General features: G+C 40.7%; 1 protein-coding gene across 1 annotated transcript; it reads right to left on the reverse strand.

The window, feature by feature from the left end:
• Positions 1–12489: 12489 nt before the first annotated feature.
• Positions 12490–14688, reverse strand: LOC128133668 (uncharacterized). The gene is made up of 4 exons (XM_052771185.1): positions 14371–14688; positions 14025–14297; positions 13830–13965; positions 12490–12737 (listed from the first exon to the last, which is right to left on the reverse strand). Exons 1-4 carry the CDS (start codon positions 14686–14688, stop codon positions 12490–12492), a joined length of 975 nt encoding a protein of 324 aa, XP_052627145.1.
• Between the last annotated feature and the right edge of the window lie 10205 nt (positions 14689–24893).

Genomic DNA, 24893 nt, shown 5'->3' on the forward strand with positions numbered 1-24893 from the left:
TTTGGCCAAAAGGATAAAATTGAAAACTTTACGTTTTTAGGTCAACTTTGTGACTTAATAGATTAAGACTTGTGTTAAGTCAATGAGAAATGACTTAATAGATTTGTAGAGTATGTTCCCACCTTTACGTGGATATAAAGATAATAGAAAATGTGTATAGAGCGAATGAGTTATGAAGATTAGAAGTTGGGATGAAAGTTGTCTCCAAAGTTGGAACGAAATCATCAATGAAGTATGTTGATCTACAATCACCACGGCGTGACAAGATGCTCACCACGATGTGGTGAGGATAAATAGTGATTTAGACGAATTCATTCGTCGTAAGTTGTAGGCAACGTACATTGCACCACGACGTGGGGTATGGGCACCACAACATGGTGGGCAAAGTAGGTTGCTATGGAAGAATGGTCGCCACGATGCGGAGAAAAGAAGACTGCGGGGTCATTTAGGCCACCATGACATAGTGAACCCCTCACCACGACGTCGTTTCATAATAAATTATACCCTTGATTAAGTTTTAATCTCGCCAAAACACTCCATATTTCTTATAAAATGGAGCTCCAGCGATTTGTAAGAAGGATAAGGATTAAATGGCGCTCAAAGGTGTTAGAGGCAAGGATTAAACATCAAAAGCCCCTAAGGTAATCATCTTCTCCATTTTAAGCTAATAGGGCTTTAATAGTGATTTATGAAATGGACCTAGAAACGAAATATTACCCTTAGAAGGCTTGTTATTAATGTTATTAAAAGTGTTTAGGAGCTTTGAATAATCTCTATATGTGATTCCCAAGGTGATATATATATATATATATATATATATATATATATATATATATATATATATATATATATATATATATATATATATATATGTGTGTGTGTGTGTGTGTGTGAAGTTAGGATTTGAAACCCTAACTGGTGGTAATATGAATTGATGCAATATATGATACATTGTTGTAAAAATCCCGACTAGGTCCCGATTAATCTCCGATTAATCCCTAGGCGCTACCCGACCGATTATAGGACGCCTAGCGATTAATCCCTCCATACATAATGAGTGAAACATTGTAAAAAGATGAAATTTTAACATTTTGAAGAAGTTTTATCTCAATGGAAACTATTTGAGGCATGACTAGTGTTGTATTAATCATATTAACATATTTTGTTATCATATTAGTGGTATTTATGAACTTTAATATGATATTAGTCATCTTTAATTTTTTAAAATTCAACAAATTAGCAATTAATGGTCCCCGATTAATCTCCGCCTAACCGATTAATCTCTTAACCCCAGTCCACCGACTAGCTAACGTCGAGCGTTTTTTACAACCTTGATATTATATTATAAATAATTAGGTAGTATGGGATGCTTAATTCATTGTTTGGATTAGATTTAGAAGTAAAAAATGAAAAGATAGAATATTAATCCATTAAGTAGTCATTTTGACATAAGAAGGTCATTAAGATCTTAATAGGCTAAGATAAGTTTTGAAGACTCGGTTATGTTCAATGAATAGGCCTTGAGCAAGAAAATGGATCAATAATGCATCAATTGAAGAAAGGAGCCAAAAGGGGTAGTTAGTCATCGCTAATTAAAAAGGTAAGTTATATCACTCTCTCTCATTAGATTTTGTATGGACATATGTTTATATATATATATATATATATATATATATATATATATATATATATATATATATATATATATATATATATATGTGTGTGTGTGTGTGTGTATGCATGTGAATCTTGAGGTAGTAAGTGAGTGTCATAAAGTCATTAGAAAGAGATAGATTCTAATTATACATTTAAAATCATATAGTTGAGCATGTACGTATAATTAGATCATATATGATGTTATACATTCGGATCTTGTATCTAAGCATGTATGTATAACTAGAGTATGTATAAGATGTGTAAGGAGATGTTAAGGGTATAATGAGTAATACCCACCAGATATAGACGAAGAAAGAATATAATTATATGTATTATAGTCCTATTTACGAGTATATATATATATATATATATATATATATATATATATATATGTATGTATTTTAAATATTAAAGGTATTGTGAAGAATGCATGTATGTTATGATATAAAGATGGAGTTTAAGTACTCAACAAGTTAAGTACTAGATGAGAAGTAGAAGATCTCTTGATGAGATAAAGAGGTAGATTATCCATGGGAAAAGTGTCATGTGATGAGTCACGTGAAAGATTAATAGAAATGTAGTAAGATGATTCCTTCGACAATGAGATTATGTCCATGTAAGGAAAGAGATGATGATTCGTTCGGGAATATTAATAAATGATTAATGCAAAATTAGATTGTATATGATGTGAAAAGATAAGAGTGAGAAAGGTTACATAAGTGGTTCAATTTAATGGAGTTCTTTTAGGAACTTAGATATAATTTGTGAGCGATTAAGAGTAAGGAATTTGCGAGTGATTCAAAAGAATAAGCATGTTTAAAGATCCACGAGGGATCTTAAGAGATGGGAGCAAGTACGGATGAGTATACCTGGTAAATGTTAGTGTGTGGATGTTTCCCTTAGATGATATATGAGATTATAGTATGAGATTAGACCGTTGGGTCTAGTTGAGAATAAAATGGTGAGGCATGAGTATATGAGGATATAGAGATGAAGTGTAAGCAGAGTATATGATAGGCATGCTAAGAATAAGAGATGTGTGAGAAGAAGAGTAAGAATATGAGAAGAGCATACTTAGAGTATGAGAAGAACAAATAGAGAAAGATGAGATTAGATAGAGCATAGAAAAGGAGAAAATAGAAGAAGTGAGTATAGCATGAGAAGGGTAACGAAAGAGAGGTAGAGCATGTATAGAGTATGACATGAGCCTAAGAAGAGGCAAATAAAGAGTATGAGAATAAGAGTAGATGAAAAAGAAAGAGATATATAATATGAGAAAGATGGAGAATATATCAGAGTGTGAGAAAAGAGGATAAAATGTAGAGTATGTGAAGATAGAGAGATATAAAGATCATGCAAGGACTCATTCATAACGAAGAATCGGTCCTAACAAGTTTCACGACTATATTTCTTGTTTATTTGTCACATGTGCAGAAATGGTCAATATGGGACTCATTCATAGCGAAGAATCAATCCAACCAGGCTTAAGACTCGGAAATACCAAATCAAAGCACGCTTTAAATACTAGTTCAGCAAGATCCCATAATTATCGGACATTTAGTTACTTAATCTAGACTATAAATACACATGTAAAACACACATAACGGGGACAATTATCTGACACTTTACTCATTTAGTATCACTTTACCATTTGTAATCGTATTATCATGCTTATCTTTGTAATTCTTTCTTCAATCAATAAGATCAATTATCACCTCCTAATGTTTTATGTCGAAGATCCTAGCAAAGATCAAGGGCTTTCCTTGGAAACCACTTGTGCAATTCTGTTATAATTTCGTTAATCACTTCACCTACAACACCACAGTCTCTCATGCAATTTGTTTAATATTCACTTTGTCGATTTTTGACCAAAACAGTAATAAGATCAGAACATATAAAAGAAATATGAATTACGGTTGGTTGAGTTTGACATGTATTTCAATTACTTTGTTTTATTAATATTTTTATTAAATTTAAGAAAATTATCAATAATATACTAAAAAGTATCTTAATTTGGAAAGAAAGTAAATCAATACTTACAGGACCATTCTGGAGCAATTCATTATTATATAACATAAGTAATCGAACATAATACATATTTTTTAATTTATACAATTTCATAAAAATATAAAAATATTATTATATAAAATATTCTAAGTAGATAAACAACAATATAAAATTTTAATGTAACAAAACAATAAATTAATTTAATTTTAGTTAACAATTAATAAATAATATTAAAAATAATAATATTGGGAAATTCAATCTATACGTATAAAATACCATTTGCACTTCTAATTAAAAGTCTATAACTTTATATATCTTATATATCATTGTTACATTCAATTTTGTTATTTATCTATGGTTAGATTTTTAAAAATTGGAAAATTTAAAAAAATTGTTAGATTTAAGAAATAAAGAGTAAATTACAGAAATTGTCATGTGGAATAAAGAGTCAATATACATTTTGACGAGTAATGCCAAACCCTATATTTAAGAGTAATACCAACGGAGCTTCGAGTCAAAAGAATCGTCGGTAATCCATCTGTTGATTTATGCATAAGTCGGACATAAAACGCTTAAAGGTTAACAAATCAATTTCTCGAAGCCATGATTCATCCTAGAAAGCCTCATTTCTTCATCTGATGTTGTTGGTGACAATAAGTCAGACAACGTCATTATGTTCCTTCTTCTTCTTTATAGTGACACAATAAAAGAGAAAGATGAAGATACTTACAAGTTTGAAGTCGAAAAACTTGTCAATACGAAGAAGATAACTCAAGTGAGAATGTTACTTTCCTAAAGGTGAACATAAAAAATTATGATTTTTTAGTATATAAGAAAATTATGTATACGTTACATAAAAAGTTTTTTTTTTTATTGAGATTTAGTTACCTAATGTTGTCTTGTCCTGTTATTGTTAGGATTTAGATTTTTTAGTAATATTTATGAATATTGTTTGAAATTTGAACATGGTTACACTTTCTATTCACGAAGTATATTGCAATTTAATTTAAGTATTATGCAATAATCTTGTGCATTCTTTTTGAAAAAGGGACATGGGAAGTATCAATGTATTGGGTTTCTTGACCCTTTAGGTTTGGTTATTTGAATGTTGCATTCAAGGGTTGAGGATGATCAATTTTTCACTTTATTTTATTTCTTCATCTATAGGTGAGTTAACAATTATTTAGCAAAATGAAAATGTCAATCGAGAGTTGGAAAATCTGCATAACAAATATTTGGGATGTTGATATTATATAAGATAAATGGTTTTGCCGGATCTATGTTGTAGGCTATGGTGTATTGATAAAATATATAGTAAAACATTTCATAAATGCATAAAGCTTTTATATGTCTATAGAAAAGTCTTTGACATATCGTCTTGTTTTTCTGCACTTTACGATTATTAATAATTTGTTTTTATCAAAATAGAAAGTTATATGATCTTACTAACTTCCACAGTAGCTCTTATTGTGGAAAATAGAAATAAAAGCTATTTTGCACACAACTGTTTAAGGCAAGAAAGTATTGATGCTTTATTGGTGTAGTTAAAATGATTGTCAAGATGCCTAAGCTATTACCACATATCTAAGCTACAATATCAATATTTAGCTACACTAACATAACTTTTATTTTCTTATTTACCCTGTTCCTTTTTGTTTTAGGTATGAACAAAATGGTCAGTATAAGCTACTTGTGACAAGGGATTTTGCAACTATTGTAAATGAGCTTGAGATCCAACATCTTGCAACAAGAATATTGGTTTTGGCAGGAAAAGCACAACAAGAGGAAATTGGTAACAGAGCCAATCTTGTACTTTCTTTTGCATGGTAGCTTCTCCAGGGTGTAGAAGATCTCAATAGGATGGCACTGCATTCTACTGAAAATCATTATCAGATACGCAAAGGCAATTAACAAAGTAAGTCAAACTTCAGTTATTGTGCTATTTATCATATTTTAATAGGAAGGAGCATAGAAAAAGGTTTTTCTTTTCTAATGGTAGAATTGTTGAGTTTTATTTAAAGATTTCCTTTATAATGAACAAAAATTGAAAATGTAATACTATTTCCCAAAAATGAAACTAAATATGCCAGATTGATTCAAAGTAAAATGCTTAAATAAGAAAAAATGAAAATAATTAAGAAATAAAATTAAAGTACGATGCTAACTTAAAGAACATTGTATTTGCTAACTTTTTAGATTTAATAAAGCATTATGCTTTTAAATATACAATGTTATCATTGGATAGTTTTTTCAAAGTATATGTAGTTATAGCATACATAATTACAACACTGTACTTCTATTTGTCCAATAATAAGAAAAAAATTGAAAAGAACTAAGAAATACAAATTAAAGTACGATGCTAATGCAAACAAACAAAAAAATTTCATACTTATTTCTTGCATTTAGGGCAATCAGAGGCTAATTTCAAAAAATAACAATGTGGTTTCATTTGTCCAAAGTGCCCTTATGAATGGACTACGAATTAATGAAAAATGGGTTCCAAACTTACCTTAGCTTGTATAACATCCATTGCATTGTGACAATTAAAATAGAAGAAATACTAAATTTACTCAGATTATAGCAGCGTGGTTTGAAAGTTCATTGCTATAAGGGTAGACATGTTTTTTTTCTAAAAAAAAAGAGGATCACACACAAACTATCTTTTTAATTGGTCAAATTTTCTAATAAGAATTATTATTCAAATTATAATGTGACATCCCCAAAATCACAGCCAGAAAAGATCGGTTTCATTTATGTTTTTAAAATAATTTCAGAGTAAATCTTTTTGATTTAAAAGAGTTGCGGAATTTGTTCCGAAAAAAATATGATAAAAATAATATTTACCAAAACATTTCATAAAGAAATGTATTTTTATTATATAATCATAACTCGGGATGTCATGTTTCGATACAGACACAAAAGCATAAACAACAAAAGATAGACCATACAACAATTACATATAACAACTGGTCTAATAAACAAAATAACTTGATGATTCATCCATCTTATGCCTTCGTGCCATTACCTGTAATACAAATAAACTGAGTGGGTCAGACTTGGGAGCCTGGTGAGCATATAGGGTTTTCAACCCGCAATAAATAATTATATTTAATTTCATCAACCAACAATAACCCGATTACCCATTCCCGTTATCCTCACTTTACATCCCTAAATCAACATCTATCTTAAGGGAACTAATCTAGGATTTTCATCGGGACGGACATTACTGCAAAGGGGTTTCCTCAATAATTGATGTCCTAAAGGCAACCATGAGGGAGATAGAGTACACCGGTGAACACATCGTTCACAACACCTACAGGTTATGAGTCTGCTAGCGTTCCACATGACTGTCTAGAAAGAGTCTGTGGTCGTTATCCATACTCCGCTGAATAACTAGATCAACAACAGCAACATTGAGGCCTCTCATCTGTTTATCACACATCAACTATCTACCCATGTTCTACCCAACATATTAGTAGATAAATATATATATTTTTATACATAGTTTAAAACCTGTATGGCATTCTCATTCAATACATATTCCAAACAACAGATGAAACACATACCCATAACAAGTATTTCATAGAGAATAATTCATATCTATGAGATAGAAGAAAGTGAATATACATTCACACATATAACAACAAAATATACACATAACACCTACAGGCTATGAGTCTGCTAGCGTTCCACATGACTGTCTAGAAAGAGTCTGTGGTCGTTATCCATACTCCGCTGAATAACTAGATCAACAACAACAACATTGAGGCCTCTCATCTGTTTATCACACATCAACTATCTACCCATGTTCTAACCAACACATTAGTAGATAAAAATATATATTTTTATACATAGTTTAAAACCTGTATAGCATTCTTATTCAATACATATTCCAAACAACAGATGAGACACATACCCATAACACGTATTTCATAGAGAATAATTCATATCTATGAGATAGAAGAAAGTGAATATACACTCACACATATAACAATAAAATATACACATAACACACATTTCGTATAAAATACTTCATAATTATGTGTTAGAATAAAGTAACTACACACTCACTTGATCAGAAGATGATCGGACAACACTACGGCTTGTAGAAGTAGTATTCTTCGGTAGATCTGGAAGATCTTCACAAAAATTGGCTTTTCGCGGGCAGAGCTTCGACTCGGGAATTGCACTCCTCAGGATCTTCGGGGCTTCGGGACTTGCTTCGGGGCTCGGGAATGATACCGGGGCTTTGGGATATTTCTTGCACGTAAAATGGGGTAAAAACGCGAGAGGAAGGAAGAATGGAGCAAAAGATCTCGACTGCCTTCGACTTCCTTTTATAGGGACTGGAAACCTTGATTATGTTGGGCGTAAATCTAGGTATGTTGGGCGTACTAAGCCTTATGCTGGGCGTACGCAACGTAATTGCATGCGTAGCTGAGGCGGTTCCGGGTACGCTGGGCGTACTCCAAAATTACGTTGGGCGTACTCGATTAAGCATACTTCAAACTTGCGTAACTTTTGCATACGAGTTCCGTTTTTGACGTTCTTTATATCCATGCGTAGGTGAGACTAAGCTCTACAATTTTCGTTTAGATTTCATCGGCTGATTTTGACTTTATTTTTATTATTTATATTTAGTAGGTCGAGACAGTAAAACTCCGTTATAAATTCATAACTTCTTCATCTGGCGTCCGTTTTCGTCTGTCTTTTTACCATTGTACTACTATCAACGAGATCTTCGATTCTCGTTTAGATTGTTTCGACCAACAATCACTCGATCTCGAATTCGAGTTTCGGGCAGCATACTGCTAAGCTGAAACTTAGAAAAATCATAACTTCCTCATACGAAGTCAGATTTGGGCATTCTTTTCATGCACGCTCTCGGTTTAACGAACTCTACGACTTTAAATTAGATCACTATGGCTAAATATTGCTCTATCTTAATTTCGTATTTTACGTCATTCAGCGTCGTGCCGGTTCTGTCGCGAAACTTCGATAGGTCATAACTTCTTCGTTATAACTTGGATTTCGGCATTCTTTATATCTTCGGAATCCTTGTTTCAACCACTACAACATTAAAACTTAGATATCGGGTTTATCTATTATTTCATTTTGACGGTTATTTTTTATTCTTAATTCAATTAAGACACACAATTTAAGCACAAATCACATAATACTCAAATAATACACTTTTATTATTTCGAAACGGGTTACAAAGGTTAACCTAGACTATTACATCAATATTAATGACAATCCCATAAACACATGCGTTACATATAACAAAGTGCTTTAAAAGTGCATTGCTATAATTGTTATAAATGGAAAAGCCAAGAATTACCAAAATGTATGAAATATGTGGTATTTATGATTTACTGATGTCATGTTTATCATAAATCCATATAAATTTGATAACAGAAATTGTATGCATAGATTTTCAAAACGAAATACATGCTATCGACTAAATTGCACAAACACATAGACACATAGTTACAGTCATATACACACGTATAGGTACATGATGAAATAAAAACATTTATATTTACCACACACACACACACACTGATACATAGAAGTCAATGATAAAACTTCAATAAAAATTAAGAACTAACATGCTCCTCGAATGGAATTGAATGAAAATTCAAAACTTTTTTTGAATGCGTAATGATTTTCTTAGTCGAGAAAGAATAAACTCGAAAACAGTAAAGACTTTTTTTGAAAGCGTTTTACAAAGGATTGTAAACTACCTATATCTATACATACCGTAATATAATGATAATTTGAAAGCAAATCAATTGAAATCTCATTTAAAATTTAAAATATCCGGATTTTTTGTGGTTTGAAGTTAATACTTTCCAAGATAAGATGATGGTTATACGAATTGCTTAACTTATCATTGTAGTTTTGTAGGGATTCGATTCGACTAAATCACAGGTCGAGAGTTAATTTAAGAGAAATTGAAGAATGATTATGAAAACACCTTCAATCAATATACCTAATACGATATGCAACCAATTAGAGGAGCAGACGCATAAGCGGAAATTCATTTACATGAAATAGGCGGGATAATTACATTTGAGGAGGCTAATCGATCGCCACGTGGCGAAAAAGGTTTTATTTATTAAATTATAGAAGAGGAGATAGTGACTTTTGTTCTATGTAATAAATCTACATTATATGATGAGTATTTTATTTGTATATTGTTGTTTTTTATTTTATTGTTATAGTTAAAGTTGATCGGAGAACAATAAGGGGTCGTTTGATAGTTGCTGACTGGGTTAGAAATACTAACTGAGTCCATATCTGACTGAGTTTATGTTGTTTGATTATTTATCTGAATGGTTGTGCTGAATGAAAAAAATGACCATATTACCCTTGTGTTGTTTCTTGTGCTGGATAAAAAAAATTATAAAAACACAAATTATCATATAAAATCCAAATTAAACATGCATCAATTAAAATCCAAATACAAAGTGTAATACAAAATCCAAATACAAATTGTCATACATAATAAAAAAAAAAGTACATCATTTAACGTCAACCATTTGAAAATAACTGATTAGCAATCTGGTCACGCAAAACAGTCATATAATAAACGACTTATGAACCCCATTCTATCCTTTCTATGTTTTGGCCCTCACTTCCTCCACTACTCACATTAGGAGTAACCATAGTCTTTTGTTCAAAGTTCGTAAATAATTCATCTTCAATATCGTATTTCCTTATAAAATTATGGACCGCAACACAAGCAATGACTATGTAACGACCCGTCCTCGGTATGATGATTCCATAGTATTTAATTAGAAGTTTGCAAAAGGGACTCGGCGAGTTCATAGCCTGACTCGCCGAGTAGGGACGGGATTTCGAGCACGTGTTAGTCGGCGACTCGGCGAGTCCATATTCGGGACTCAGCGAGTCTACCTGCCTGGGAGAAACCCTAAATCCCCGGGTTGCTCACTATTTAATCCACCTTATAGCCCCCAATCTCGCCTCCTTCACCCTCAGAAGCTGTGAGAAAACCCTAATCCATCCTTGAGTGATCTAAGTGTTCTTGTGTTAAATTTTGAAGGCTTGAAGAAGGAGAAGAAGAAAGGAGCAAGGAGAAGAGGTGTAGAGCAAAGATCCAAGGGCAAATCAGAGTTCTTTGAGGTATTCTTCGGATTCCCTCCTGTTTTATGCTTTTAACCTCCATTAGAACTCTTCTAGGTCTAGTTTGATGCTTCTTTCAAGCCTTATGATTGTATGGATGCCCTATTATGTCGAGATATCCTTAGATCTGTTCATTTAGGAGTTGTAGAGCCCAGATCTATTGCCTTTTTGAAGTTATCTTGCATGAAAACCCTAGATCTAGCCTTTATTATGCTTTTTGAGCCATTTTAGCTTCATGGATGCATATGGGCACGTAAAGATAGAATCTTTACATGCTAATCGAGTTAAGGGAGTCCAGATCTATTAGTTTTATACACTGGATTCAAGCATAATCGAGTTTTGAGTTGCTGCATGCAAGCGACTCGGCGAGTCGAGTCGCGAGTCCCCGTTTTTCCCCTTTTGAGTGATGACGAGTGGAAGCCTGTGAGTAGTAGAGTGGACTCAGTGAGTCGGAGAGTAGACTCAGTAATGGAGGGACTCGGCGAGTTGTTCATACAACTCGGCGAGTCCAAGGCAATCTTCTTAAGCTCAAGAACAACTCGTTGAGTTGTTCATATGACTCGGCGAGTCGGATGAAGATTGTCTGAGTTCTGGGATAGAGAGAGTACTCGTCGAGTCGATGCCATACTCGACGAATAGCCACGAGTGGGGTTGTGAAATGAGATTAGAGACTCGGCGAGTTGGTGGCCCAACTCGGCGAGTCAGGTCAACTGTGGGTTGACTTTGACCGTGAGAGTTGACTTTGACCAAGGGTAAAAGAGTCATTTTACCCCAGTGCAGTGTTTAGTATTTGATTGAGTGTGTTTATGGCCTTGTAGCCGGGGAGATACCGGAGCAGCAGCAGTTAGCTTCGAGAGCCATTCACACAGCAGCCAGTTCACGAGGTGAGTTTCCTTCCAGTAGTAACGGGTCTAAGGCCACAATGCCGGCCCGTTTAGCTAGAAGTCAGCTTCGGACCCCGATCCGATGTAGTAGTTAGTATGTTTGATGCCTTCGTGGTTCAGACAGGATAAGTGTTTATGCCAGTTGATATGGTTATGCTATGTTCAGTCAGCTTCGGACTTCGGCCCGATGTAGGGGACAGAGGTCCAGTCAGCTTCGGACTCCGGTCCGATGTAGGGGACGTAGGTCCCAGTCAGCTTCGGACTTCGGTCCAATGTCTCAGTCAGCTTCGGACTTCGGTCCGATGTCCTAGTCAGCTTTGGACTCGGTTCGATGTAGGGGACGAAGATCCCAGTCAGCTTCGGACTTCGGTCCGATGTTCCAGTCAGCTTCGGACTCCGGTCCGATGTAGGGGGCAAGGCCCCGATTAGCCGGACTTCGGTCCGATGCAGTGGGCAAGGCTCAGTATGTGCCTTATATGTTTGTGTGGTATGTGGTAGTTTGGGGGAGCTCACTAAGCTTCGTGCTTACAGTTTCAGTTTTGGTTTCAGGTACTTCCGCAAGCAGAAGGAAGGGCTCGGGATGATGACATCGCACACACCACAGTCATAGTTTTTATCCTGGGAGTTGATTAGTTATCTTATATATGTTTTGATACAGTCATGACACCGTTTTCTCATTTGTATTTTAGTATGGTTTTGAGATTTGCAACGCATGGTTTTATTATGATATACTCCGTTTTATGATTATGGTTATATTAAAAATGAAATTTTCGGGCCGTATTTTTGGGTCGTTTCAGACTATGTCTCTTTGCACTGGAAAAGGATAAGGAGCCATTTGTTTTAAAATTGGAAATCTCGCCTTCAATATACCATAAACACGTTCAATGATATTTCTAAGTTGTGCATGAGCATGATTGAACCTTTCTTTCTTTGTTAAAGCTCTGTTTCTTCGAAAATCAGCTAACCAATACCTAGTATTACGGTATGGAGCCATAAATCCACGGGTGTTGGTGTATGCGACATCACAAAGGTAATATTTATCTGTAGATTATTGACAAATTTATCATATAAATAATATAGATAATAAAACGTATAGTAAAGTTACAAACCTTGTGGAGGGAATGGAAATCCGGAAGTCGGGTTAAATGCAACTTCTTTCAAAACTTTAGAATCATGTGGTATGCCCTCCCATCCAGCCCATACAAAGGTGAATATCATATCAAAATTACAAATTCCAATTACATTTTGATAACATTCACCTTTTCCTCTTCCCCTATAATGAGTTTGTTGATCAACAGGCACAACTGCATGTACAAGTGTTCCATCTAGTGCACCTATTGCTCCGGGAAATATGTGCATTAGCCGTCTATGTCGTTCTGAGGTATTTCTTGTTGGATTAGACGAGGTTGGTACTATAATTTCTCGTGCAAAACACATCATTGCACGTAAGACCTCATGAAAACATTGGTGAATTGTTTGTGTGGAGTGATGAAATCTTTCTTTAACGGCTCGAAAACGTTCATTATGTCGTATAACATGTATAAACATAGCCATCTTCTCTTCAACGCTTATCGTCCTACTACATTACAACCAATTTCTTTGTGTAAAGTGATTGCATAATATTACAAATGCATCTTGTGAAAGACGTATCATATCGTAACATTGTATAGGACATCCGTGTATCAAATCTTGCGTATACACATACCCCTTTGCTACTTGTTCGCTAGCTCTTATTCTTCTAACTATTCTTTGCCTTTGTCGGACCAACATCAACCAATACCACGAGAATATAAGGAAATATAAAAATTCACCTTCTTTATCCATGTGTCCTGTTAGATATCAAATACAAATTACATAACAATCCATAACATAACAAACTGTAACATGTAAATACTAAAAGCATAACATTCCATAACATATAAATTCATATAACATAATTGCACCTAAGAAAACAATCCATAACATAACTAAACCATAACATACTAATGTCAAACAATGAAACATAACATACTAATGTCAAACAATGAACCATAACATACTAAAGTCAACCAACTAATCCAAATTTTCTTCCCGCATTTGTTACCCACGACTCACAAGTTGACAAGTTAAGCCGCAACCAAAATTTCCTATTACCAGCACTTTCAGCAAATAACATAAGAGCAGTGGTGTATTTCGGATCATATTCTCCCCACTCTAAGCTTGTCAACTTTGCCATACAAGCATCCATCTCCTTGTCAAGATTATTTGCTTCTGTGAATGCTTGTGCAGCCTTGATAATTTCTTTTCCAACTTCTTTCAACTCATCATCAAGTGTGGTTTCTTTAGGACCATTTCGTTTGCCCCCTTGTTTTTTGTCCGCCCAGATGATTCCTCACTAGTAGGTTGAGGTACTGTTGAGCTTGGGGTATCTGCATGAGGTGTTGGCTCTTCCATCTCTGTATCCTCAAAATCATGTGTACTGAAGGTTTCGTTAGGATGAGGTAGTGTCGAAGATGGCCCCCAACTGTGAACACCAGTCGAGGTCGCCCCTTCAAATAGTTGGGTACAAAGTTTAGGGCAAGGGAGGGGTGCATTTCTCAGCTTATCTACATACTTGTTCAACTGTTTGAAAATTTAATAAATATTATTAAAGTATTAAAAAATAATCTAATTTAAAAAATATGTATATATGTACCTTCGCTTCTGCTTCCAATTCTTCATTAGTCATGTTAAAAGAATTCGTTACAGGATCATAAATATTTCCTGTTTTGTTTTTAAGTTTTAACCACACTGCATATTTTGCTTTTAAATAGTCGTATCGGTTTTTCATTTGTTTTTTCTCGACAACAAAATTATGATCTGTTTTCAATTTCTCCGCGACCACAACCCATGAGCTTGCTTTTAGGCCACTACCCTCCCGGCCATTGCTTGTTAATTCTTGTATACATGCTTCCAAAAAAGTTTTGTCCACCAATTCCGACTTCCAACTAACCCTAATTCTTTTATCTGTCATGTTTATTGTAAAAAGGAAAAAATAGCTAATCATCCACATAACACACATGTAACGACCCAAAAATTTCTTTTTTTTTTTTTTTGATATTACTTTAGAAAAACATTAATAAATAAAACATTGTCTAAATAAAAGAAACATTGTTTGTTCACATTGCAACCATGTTCTCAAAAGCCAAACCGTACATCCCATCAAAACATCAGAGTACAATCCCAGTAAATCTCATAAATGCGGAAACCGAAGAGTGTGTGTATGACGTGCCGCTACCGCGCCGGCTCCTTCCCCTTCGATGCAGAGGTACCTGAAAACAAAACTGAAAACGTAAGCACAAAGCTTAGTGAGTTCCCCCAACGTACCGCATACCATACAAATCACATAACATATATACTGCCAGGCTATTCTGGGGTGCCTGACTACCCGGTACGGCCATTCTGGGGTGCCGACCTACCCGTGTCAAGCCATTCTGGGGCGCTGACCTACCCATACGGCCATTCTGGGGTGCCGTCTTACCCGTGTCAAGCCATTCTGGGGTGCTGACTACCCATCGGTCCTAACAACCGATCCTCGGGGACTATTTCACCCCTACTACTACGATCACATATAACATAACAAGCCATCATGCAAGCATATCATCACATATTGTCAGACGTATCTGGGGTGTCTGACTACCCTTCGGTCCTAACAACCGAACTCGACTACTATCACTTACAACATATCATGCTAGCATATAACATATCAAGTAGTAGCAAACCTAGATGATATCACAAAGACAATCATCTATCATACGTCTCCTACTGGTGGGCCGGCATTGTGGCCTTAGACCCACCACTACTGGAAGGTAACTCACCTCGAAGTAGCCGCTGAACTGATCGGGAACTAACTGACTGCTGCTGCTCCGGAAGTCCTCCGGCTGCAATTTCCACGACATATTCAATCAAACACTGCTAACTGTCCTTTAGGTAAAATGACCATTTTACCCCCGGATTAACTCTAAGCCAAAGCTGGAATCAACTTTCAGTTGACCCGACTCGCCGAGTGGATCTCCACTCGCCGAGTCCCTAGCAAACCAATGTCCTGGGTCCCTGGTTCTACTCGTCGAGTCGGGCTATGACTCGACGAGTTCACCTTCTAACTGCCATTCAACACCTTCATCCTACTCGCCGAGTTGTATGAACAACTCGTCGAGTTCATCTTCATCCGATGAACACTTTATGCTAAGACTCGCCGAGTTGTATGAACAACTCGCCGAGTCTGTTCTTGAGCTATGAAGATTGCCTTGGACTCGCCGAGTCAGGGCATTGACTCGCCGAGTCCTAACATGGGTGAGTTCAGCTCCCAACTCACCGAGTCACCCCCTGTGACTCAAGGCTCAACTCGACACATGAAGAAGGGACCAATTCGGTGACTCGCGACCAGACTCGCCGAGTCACCTATGCGACTCGCCGAGTCGTCGCCATGCACTCCTTAAATATACCGATTTGCTCGGTTCCAGACCATGCCATTCATAGATCTGGACTTCTAGGACACGAATCACACGTAAAGTTTCCAACTTTACGTGTGGATATTCACCAATGTGGATTATAAGGCTCAAAATGTCTCAAAATGGTAGATCTAGGGCTAACAAGCCTCATGAGGCCAAAAAGCTAACAGATCTGAGCTCCTGGAGCTCAATCTTACATAGATCCAAAGGCCAAACGCCTTATTACAACATATAATGATCATGCAAACTTGGGGAATTGACCAAGAAGGACCCAAATGAAGTTTTAAGCATAGAATCAAGGGGAAAACGGGTTATACCTCAAAGGAAAAGTTGAAATGACACAAGGATGGCTGATCTCCTTCTCCTCTTCTTGATCTACTCCTCTTACTCTTCAAAACCTTCAAGAATACACCAAGAATACCTCAACTCTCAAGGAAACAAGGGGAAAACGATGTAGGGGGGGTTCTGGGGGTGAATGGGGACGAGTTGGGGCGGAATGAGGGTTTAAATAGGGTGCAAACCCTTGAAACTTAGGGTTTCATCCCGCAGCGGTGACTCGCCGAGTCCAGGATATGGACTCGTCGAGTCGCCTACTTAAAACGCGTTCTGAGTCTCGTCCCTACTCGGCGAGTCGGACCATATGACTCGCCGAGTCTAAGGCTAAATTAGGGCAATGCTCAAATAAAATTCACATACCGGAAACCAGGTGCTACAAATCTCCCCCACTTATTTTAGACTTCGTCCTCGAAGTCTGCCGCCTGATCCTGAAACAGCTCGGGGTAGTGCTCCATCATCTCGTCTACCGGCTCCCAAGTCCACTCTGAACCCTTGCGGTGCTGCCATTGCACCTTCACTAGTTCCACCCTCTTGTTCCTTAAATCCTTCGACTTCCTGTCGAGGATTGCGACTGGGCGCTCGATGTAGTTCAGGCTGTCATCAACCTGGATATCCTCCAACGGTACTACTGCAGAATTGTCCACTAGGCACTTCCGCAACTGCGAAACATGGAAAGTGCTGTGGATCTGGCTAAGCTCGGCTGGCAGATCCAGCCTATATGCTACCTTGCCCACCCGGGCTAAGACCCTGAACGGTCCAATGAATCGCGGGCCCAACTTGCCCCGCTTCCTGAATCGGATGACGCCCTTCCACGGTGACACCTTCAGGAGGACCATATCCCCGACCTGGAACTCTAAATCGGATCGACGCTTGTCGGCATAACTTTTCTGTCGACTCTGAGCAGTCTGAAGCCTGCTCCGTACCTGCTGTATCCTCTCAGTCGTCTTGAGCACCACTTCAGTGCTTCCCATAACTCTCTGGCCAACCTCGCCCCAGCATATCGGGGTCCTACACCTCCGTCCGTACAACATTTCGAAGGGAGGGCGGTCGATGCTCGCGTGATAGCTGTTGTTGTAGGAGAACTCAGCCAAAGGAAGATAGGTATCCCAGCTACCACCGAAATCCAGAACACACGCCCGCAACATGTCCTCCAAAGTCTGGATGGTCCGCTCACTCTGTCCATCTGTCTGCGGGTGAAAGGCGGTACTGAAATGCAGACGAGTGCCCAACTCGTCATGGAATCTCTTCCAAAACCTGGAAGTAAAACGCACATCCCTGTCCGAGATCACCGATACTGGCACCCCATGCCGTGCCACAATCTCCCTGATATAGATGTCGGCCAATTTCTCGGCCGATATGCTCTCCGGAATCGGAATAAAGTGAGCACTCTTGGTCAACCTATCCACGATGACCCAAATCGAATCCACTCCACGCGCGGTCCTGGGAAGTTTTCTGATAAAATCCATCGTGATATCTTCCCACTTCCACAGTGGAATGTCCAACGACTGCATCTTGCCATGCGGCCTCTGATGTTCGGCCTTGACCTTCCTGCAGGTCAAGCACCGCTCGACATACCATGCCACATCCCGCTTCATGCAGGGCCACCAATAGTCTAGACGAAGATCCCTATACATCTTCGTCGCCCCGGGATGAATAGAGAATCGGGACTTGTGCGCCTCCTCCATCAAAATCTGACGCACGCCCCCATGATACGGCACCCACACCCTACGGTGTAGTGTCAATAACCCTCGGCTATCATAATCGAAGGAGGAGACCTGACCTACTATGCGCTCGTTCTTCCGATGCTCCTCCTTGATAGCCTCCTGTTGAGCTTCCCGAATCTGCTCCAACAGGGGAGTCACCACAGTCATCCTCATACAGGCGTCCCTGATCGGCGCCGCCTTGCGGCTAAGCGCATCGGCCACCACATTGGCCTTTCCCGGGTGGTAAAGGATCTCGCAATCATAATCCTTCACCACATCCAACCACCGACGCTGCCTCATGTTCAGATTCGGCTGGTCCATGAGGTACCTCAAACTCTTGTGGTCCGTGTAGATGGTACACCGAACCCCATAGAGGTAATGTCGCCAAATCTTGAGGGCAAATACCACCGCCCCCAACTCCAAATCGTGCGTCGGGTAGTTCGCCTCGTGAGGCTTGAGCTGCCTCGAAGCGTAAGCAATGACATGCCCCCTTTGCATCAGCACCGCGCCCAACCCAGAAATGGACGCATCGCAATAAACCACGAAATCCTCTACGCCCTCCGGCAGGGCTAGGATCGGCGCCTCACACAATCTCTGTCTCAGCGTCTCAAATGCAGCCTGCTGCTCGGGTCCCCACCGAAAGACCACGGCTTTCTTCGTCAGCCGCGTCAGGGGCACGGCTATCTTGGAGAAATCCTGGATAAATCTCCGATAGTAGCCTGCCAATCCTAGGAAGCTCCGAATCTCAGATGGGGACTTCGGAACCTCCCATCTCATCACGGCCTCAACCTTGGCCGGATCGACCTGAATCCCGTTCTGGTTGACGAGGTGCCCCAGAAATTGCACCTCGCGCAACCAAAACTCACACTTGGAGAACTTGGCATACAAGCTCTCCCTCCTCAGGGTCTCTAACACCTCTCTCAAATGCTCCTCATGTTCCTCCCGGGTCTTGGAATAAACCAAGATATCATCGATAAAGACTATCACAGACCGGTCCAGCATCGGTCTGCATACACGGTTCATGAGGTCCATGAACGCGGCAGGAGCATTGGTGAGCCCAAACGGCATCACCACAAACTCGTAATGGCCATAGCGCGTCCGAAACGCGGTCTTCTGCATATCCTCCTCCCTGACCCTCATCTGATGATAACCCGAACGCAAATCAATCTTGGAGAACCAAGATGCGCCCTGAAGCTGGTCAAAGAGGTCATCAATCCTCGGGAGTGGGTAACGGTTCTTCACCGTTACCTTGTTCAGCTCCCGATAATCTATACACATCCGATGCGACCCATCCTTCTTCTTCACAAACAGAATCGGGGCTCCCCAGGGCGAACTGCTCGGCCGAATAAATCCCTTGTCCAGCAGCTCCTGCAGCTGCGTAGACAACTCCTGCATCTCGGGAGGAGCCAACCGATACGGTGCTTTGGCTATCGGAGCCGCACCGGGAACGAGGTCAATCCTGAACTCCACCTGTCGCTCCGGAGGTATCCCAGGTAGTTCCTCCGGAAAAACATCAGCAAAATCTCGAACCACCGGGACCTCGCTCACGGTTGCCTTACCCGCCTCCCGGGTGTCCATCACGTACGCGACATAACCCGCGCATCCCTGCTGAAGGTAGCGCCTAGCCCTCGCTGCTGAACATACAGTGGGTCCACACTGCGGCCGCTCACCATGAATCACCAACTCTCCCCCGCTTGGGGTCTTGACTCGCACTAGCTGCTGTGCGCAATCTATCACTGCCCCATTAGGGCTCAACCAATCCATACCAATAATCACCTTGTTCCCACGCAATGGAATGGGAACCAAGTCTACCAGGTAACACTCCTCAAACAGTCGCAGGACACAATCTCGAAACACCATCGATGCTCGCACCGAGCGATCATCGGCAATCTCTACCTCTAACGGGCAATCTAACTCGCCTGAAGTCTCATGAAATCTCTTGCTAAGGGCAAGAGAAACGAACGATCGGGATGCACCCGAGTCGAACAATACCTGAACCGGGATGCCGTTCACATGGAACGATCCTAATACACATGCATACATACGGAGCACATATCAATATCATAACAATGTAAAATAAAGGATAGAAGGAAGGAATCATACCCGTCACCACATCGGGCGCGGCGCGTGCCTCCTCGGCAGTCAACTGAAATGCCCGACTCCTCACCACTGGAGCCTCTGCCTTGCCCTGACGGCCATCCGTGATCCGCAGGGTCGCTGGAGCTGGCGCCTTCACTGGCGCTGAAGCTGTCAACATGGGGCAATTGGCCTTCTTGTGGCCCCTCTGGTTGCAGTGGAAACACAGCAACTCCGATGTCTGAATAACGGTCGCAGGAGCAGTGCAATCTCTGCTGATATGCCCAAACTTGCCGCACTTGTAGCAGCCTGACGATCCCGTCCTGCACGCCCCCTCGTGCGGCCTGCCGCACCTCCTGCAGCGGCTCGGTCCTGACTGGCCTTTCGGCCTCCCATCTGATCCCTTGGGCTTCTTCCCCGAAGCCCCCAATGACTGACCATCCTCAATTTTCCGTTTCCGGATGTGCTCCAAATCTATCTCTCTCTCCCTAGCCCTGGCAATCATGGAGTCCAGGGTAGGGCAAGCCGAAAAACTAACATGCTCCCGAATATCAGCTCGTAGCATATCATGGTAACGAGTCCTCCTCATATCCTCGTCACCTGCATACTGGGGCACCAATAAAGCCCTCTCCCGAAACTTGGCGGTGATCTCCGCCACGGTCTCTGTCGTCTGCCTCATGTCTAAGAACTCCCTGGCCAGCTGCTGAAGCTCGACCGCTGGCGCATACTCTGCCCTGAACCTAGCCACAAAGTCCGACCAGGTCATTGCCTCGATAGCCGAGGCTCCCATCGAGTCACCCACTGACTCCCACCAATCTCGGGCCCGGTCCCGTAAACATCCTGCTGCGTACCTCACCTTCGACCCCTCGGGACAGAAGCTGATCAACTGGGCAGACTCGATATCCGCAATCCACCGCCTGGCGACAATGGGGTCCTTTACCCCATGGAAATCCGGCGCACCACTGCTCCTGAAGTCCTTGAAGGACAGTGTGCGAGATCCTGACTGGCTAGAGGCCAAGTCGCTCCTGAATGCCCGTAGACGATCCTCCATCATCTCCACAATCCCTTCCTTGATCGACCCAAAGATAATGGGGGTCGACTCAAGGATGCCCCTAGTGATCTCCGATGTGATGAACTCACGTAGCCTCTCCTCAATCGGCTCGGTGCCAGATCCCGAACCTGACCCCTCTCCTGACCCGCCATCTGTCGGTCTCGGTCGAAGTACCACCATTCTGCAAAGCATCAATAATGATCATTAGTGGTACTGCTACTTTCTGAGGGATCTCACTACTTACAGGTTCCTTGGTCTCGTCTTGGCCTTCCTCGGCTCGGGTACGGATCCTCTGCTTTCAGTAGTACGGGCCCATACTACCTTCCACATCTATCCGTACCTTCACCGAGAAATTCCTCGACTCCACCAACTCCCCTCTACTACTGCTACTCTCCGATATTCTCACCCTAGACTTGCCCTAGGGAGAACTCAAGTTCAACACAACGGGTCCTCAGCTGCTGTAGGTCTCCTCATAATGCCAGTTAGCCACCACCTAAACACCACCACCTATGATGAGGATTAGATCATCCTTCAAGTAAAAGGCCCGTCCCTACAACGGTTGGACTCAAACAAGAGCTGCGCAATAGGGCCGGTTCTAACACTTTGGGATTATTCAACCCCGATTACATGTGGTGCGACGTGTTTACCTGGTGGCTCACTCCCATTACTCAGAATCCCACCGAGCACGAAGCAAGCAGCATTCGGACAAGGAAAACAGGCTCAAGCCAAAACTGTCCTTAAAACAAGAAACGACACTTAACATAGGATGCTAAGCTCATACTATCAGGCATAACCTAAACAGGCTACCCTACTGCTGTCTACTCAATTCTAGCATGCAATATTCAATAAGCTGCAACAAATAAACAGGCACATAAGGCATCGCTCCTAGATCCTTAGCCTATTCTAGCATGCAATATTCAATAAGGCTGATAAACATAACATAAACTTGTATGGGTACTATGGGGAATACTTACTTGAGCTCGGCCGGTCGCGCACATCACACACACTTCGTTCTTTCTCAAAATCCTTTTCTCAATTTTCAAAAACATTTTCTTTCGGAAAATCTTTTAATCCCTCGATTTGAGTTCAGACACCCCCGAAGGTGTGTCAGAATCCCTCAAACCAGGGCTCTGATACCAACTTGTAACGACCCAAAAAATTTTTTTTTTTTTTTTGATATTACTTTAGAAAAACATTAATAAATAAAACATTGTCTAAATAAAAGAAACATTGTTTGTTCACATTGCAACCATGTTCTCAAAAGCCAAACCGTACATCCCATCAAAACATCAGAGTACAATCCCAGTAAATCTCATAAATGCGGAAACCGAAGAGTGTGTGTATGACGTGCCGCTACCGCGCCGGCTCCTTCCCCTTCGATGCAGAGGTACCTGAAAACAAAACTGAAAACGTAAGCACAAAGCTTAGTGAGTTCCCCCAACGTACCGCATACCATACAAATCACATAACATATATACTGCCAGGCTATTCTGGGGTGCCTGACTACCCGGTACGGCCATTCTGGGGTGCCGACCTACCCGTGTCAAGCCATTCTGGGGCGCTGACCTACCCATACGGCCATTCTGGGGTGCCGTCTTACCCGTGTCAAGCCATTCTGGGGTGCTGACTACCCATCGGTCCTAACAACCGATCCTCGGGGACTATTTCACCCCTACTACTACGATCACATATAACATAACAAGCCATCATGCAAGCATATCATCACATATTGTCAGACGTATCTGGGGTGTCTGACTACCCTTCGGTCCTAACAACCGAACTCGACTACTATCACTTACAACATATCATGCTAGCATATAACATATCAAGTAGTAGCAAACCTAGATGATATCACAAAGACAATCATCTATCATACGTCTCCTACTGGTGGGCCGGCATTGTGGCCTTAGACCCACCACTACTGGAAGGTAACTCACCTCGAAGTAGCCGCTGAACTGATCGGGAACTAACTGACTGCTGCTGCTCCGGAAGTCCTCCGGCTGCAATTTCCACGACATATTCAATCAAACACTGCTAACTGTCCTTTAGGTAAAATGACCATTTTACCCCCGGATTAACTCTAAGCCAAAGCTGGAATCAACTTTCAGTTGACCCGACTCGCCGAGTGGATCTCCACTCGCCGAGTCCCTAGCAAACCAATGTCCTGGGTCCCTGGTTCTACTCGTCGAGTCGGGCTATGACTCGACGAGTTCACCTTCTAACTGCCATTCAACACCTTCATCCTACTCGCCGAGTTGTATGAACAACTCGTCGAGTTCATCTTCATCCGATGAACACTTTATGCTAAGACTCGCCGAGTTGTATGAACAACTCGCCGAGTCTGTTCTTGAGCTATGAAGATTGCCTTGGACTCGCCGAGTCAGGGCATTGACTCGCCGAGTCCTAACATGGGTGAGTTCAGCTCCCAACTCACCGAGTCACCCCCTGTGACTCAAGGCTCAACTCGACACATGAAGAAGGGACCAATTCGGTGACTCGCGACCAGACTCGCCGAGTCACCTATGCGACTCGCCGAGTCGTCGCCATGCACTCCTTAAATATACCGATTTGCTCGGTTCCAGACCATGCCATTCATAGATCTGGACTTCTAGGACACGAATCACACGTAAAGTTTCCAACTTTACGTGTGGATATTCACCAATGTGGATTATAAGGCTCAAAATGTCTCAAAATGGTAGATCTAGGGCTAACAAGCCTCATGAGGCCAAAAAGCTAACAGATCTGAGCTCCTGGAGCTCAATCTTACATAGATCCAAAGGCCAAACGCCTTATTACAACATATAATGATCATGCAAACTTGGGGAATTGACCAAGAAGGACCCAAATGAAGTTTTAAGCATAGAATCAAGGGGAAAACGGGTTATACCTCAAAGGAAAAGTTGAAATGACACAAGGATGGCTGATCTCCTTCTCCTCTTCTTGATCTACTCCTCTTACTCTTCAAAACCTTCAAGAATACACCAAGAATACCTCAACTCTCAAGGAAACAAGGGGAAAACGATGTAGGGGGGGTTCTGGGGGTGAATGGGGACGAGTTGGGGCGGAATGAGGGTTTAAATAGGGTGCAAACCCTTGAAACTTAGGGTTTCATCCCGCAGCGGTGACTCGCCGAGTCCAGGATATGGACTCGTCGAGTCGCCTACTTAAAACGCGTTCTGAGTCTCGTCCCTACTCGGCGAGTCGGACCATATGACTCGCCGAGTCTAAGGCTAAATTAGGGCAATGCTCAAATAAAATTCACATACCGGAAACCAGGTGCTACAACACATTTATATGTGCTGCTATTTATAGGGACAATTTGGTCATGTGCAACATATTCAACATAAGTTCATTTCAACATATTGAATCCAAGGGTAATTTGGTCATGTGCTGCTATTTATATGGACATGTACAACACATTCAACATAAGTTCATTTCAACATAAGCTCTTTCAATAAACAAAATTTTTATATGTGCTGCTATTTACAGGGGCAATTTGGTCATGTGCAACATATTCAACATAAGTTCATTTCAACATATTGAATCCAGGGGCAATTTGGTC

The sequence above is a fragment of the Lactuca sativa genome, chromosome 4 (genome assembly GCF_002870075.4).
Source record: "Lactuca sativa cultivar Salinas chromosome 4, Lsat_Salinas_v11, whole genome shotgun sequence".
In the NCBI taxonomy this organism is placed as follows: Eukaryota; Viridiplantae; Streptophyta; class Magnoliopsida; order Asterales; family Asteraceae; genus Lactuca; species Lactuca sativa.